Source organism: Penaeus monodon, chromosome 31 (assembly GCF_015228065.2).
Source record: "Penaeus monodon isolate SGIC_2016 chromosome 31, NSTDA_Pmon_1, whole genome shotgun sequence".
Classification (NCBI taxonomy): domain Eukaryota; kingdom Metazoa; phylum Arthropoda; class Malacostraca; order Decapoda; family Penaeidae; genus Penaeus; species Penaeus monodon.
In genome coordinates, this window is record NC_051416.1 from 32,785,206 (window position 1) to 32,786,251 (window position 1,046).

At 54.4% G+C, this 1,046-nt stretch overlaps 1 protein-coding gene across 1 annotated transcript; it reads left to right on the forward strand.

Annotated features, from left to right (window-relative positions):
- Window positions 1–163: 163 nt before the first annotated feature.
- LOC119593184 (cuticle protein CP1158-like) lies at window positions 164–1,046 on the forward strand (the record flags this gene model as incomplete). The annotated part of the gene is given in 2 exon segments (XM_037942162.1): window positions 164–199; window positions 383–1,046. Coding segments are annotated over 2 exon segments (582 nt in total). The 3' UTR covers window positions 953–1,046.

Sequence of the window (1,046 nt, forward strand, 5' to 3'; positions counted from 1 at the left end):
GGAGAAAGATCCTTTCCGATAAAGAGAGGCGGCTCCAGCTCTGCGTGGATAAGAGCCTGGGGATCCTTGCGGGCGGCCGGGAGGACAACGGGTGTTTTTTTAGGGCTGAGGCGGGGGCTGTTTCGTATAAAAGGGCGCGACAGCAACACAGGCAGCAGCAGCCATCTGGCTCGAGAAGTGAGCAGACATGAAGTTCTTGGTAGGTACTCCTCTCATCTCGTAAGAACAGGACTTGATTTTAATTAATGATCATATCTGTAACTTATGCTAGAAGATACACATGTTACTGACATTTCTTCTCGCTGAGGTTGCGTCATTAACGGTGTGAAACATGCAATGCATAATGGGTTTCCATTCGCTTCACAAGTTTGATTGTCACCAGGTTGTGGTAGCAGCGGTGGTGGCGTGCGCTGGCGCTCGCTCCATCAACGCCGGTTGGGTCCTTCCGGCAGGCAACATCGGCACCTCGGGCATCCTGCGCAAGGATGGCTCCACCGATCTGTTCAGCCATGAGTTTGCTCACAGCATCATTTCCATCGGACCCGCTGGCATCATCCTGAAGAACGGCCCACCCGTTCAGCTCGACGCCGACCTCAAGATGGTGGGCCGCAGCAAGCGCTCCACTGCTGGATTCGTCAATAATGCTGGCAACATCGGCCGCTCCGGAATCGTGCGTAAGGATGGTACTATTGAGCAGTTCAGCCATGATGTGGCCCACGACATCGCCTTCTTTGGCCCCAGTGGCATCATCTTGAAGAATGGCCAACCCATCCACCTGAGCGAGAACCTTAACACGATGGGCCGCACCAAGCGCCATAGCGTTGGACCCAGCGGGATGATCACCAGCTGGGGTCAGCCCATCCAGTTCAAGGAACCCTTCGCCACGATCGTTCTCGAGGGTCCAAGTGGCTTCCACCTCTCTGATGGCACACTTGTCCAGAAGCCCGCTTAGTAAGTGGCACTGACCAGCGCAGTTCCATGGCCAACTGGCCACGCACTTCTTCACCACAAACATGTTTCATACGGAATAAACAGTCGTTATGCAA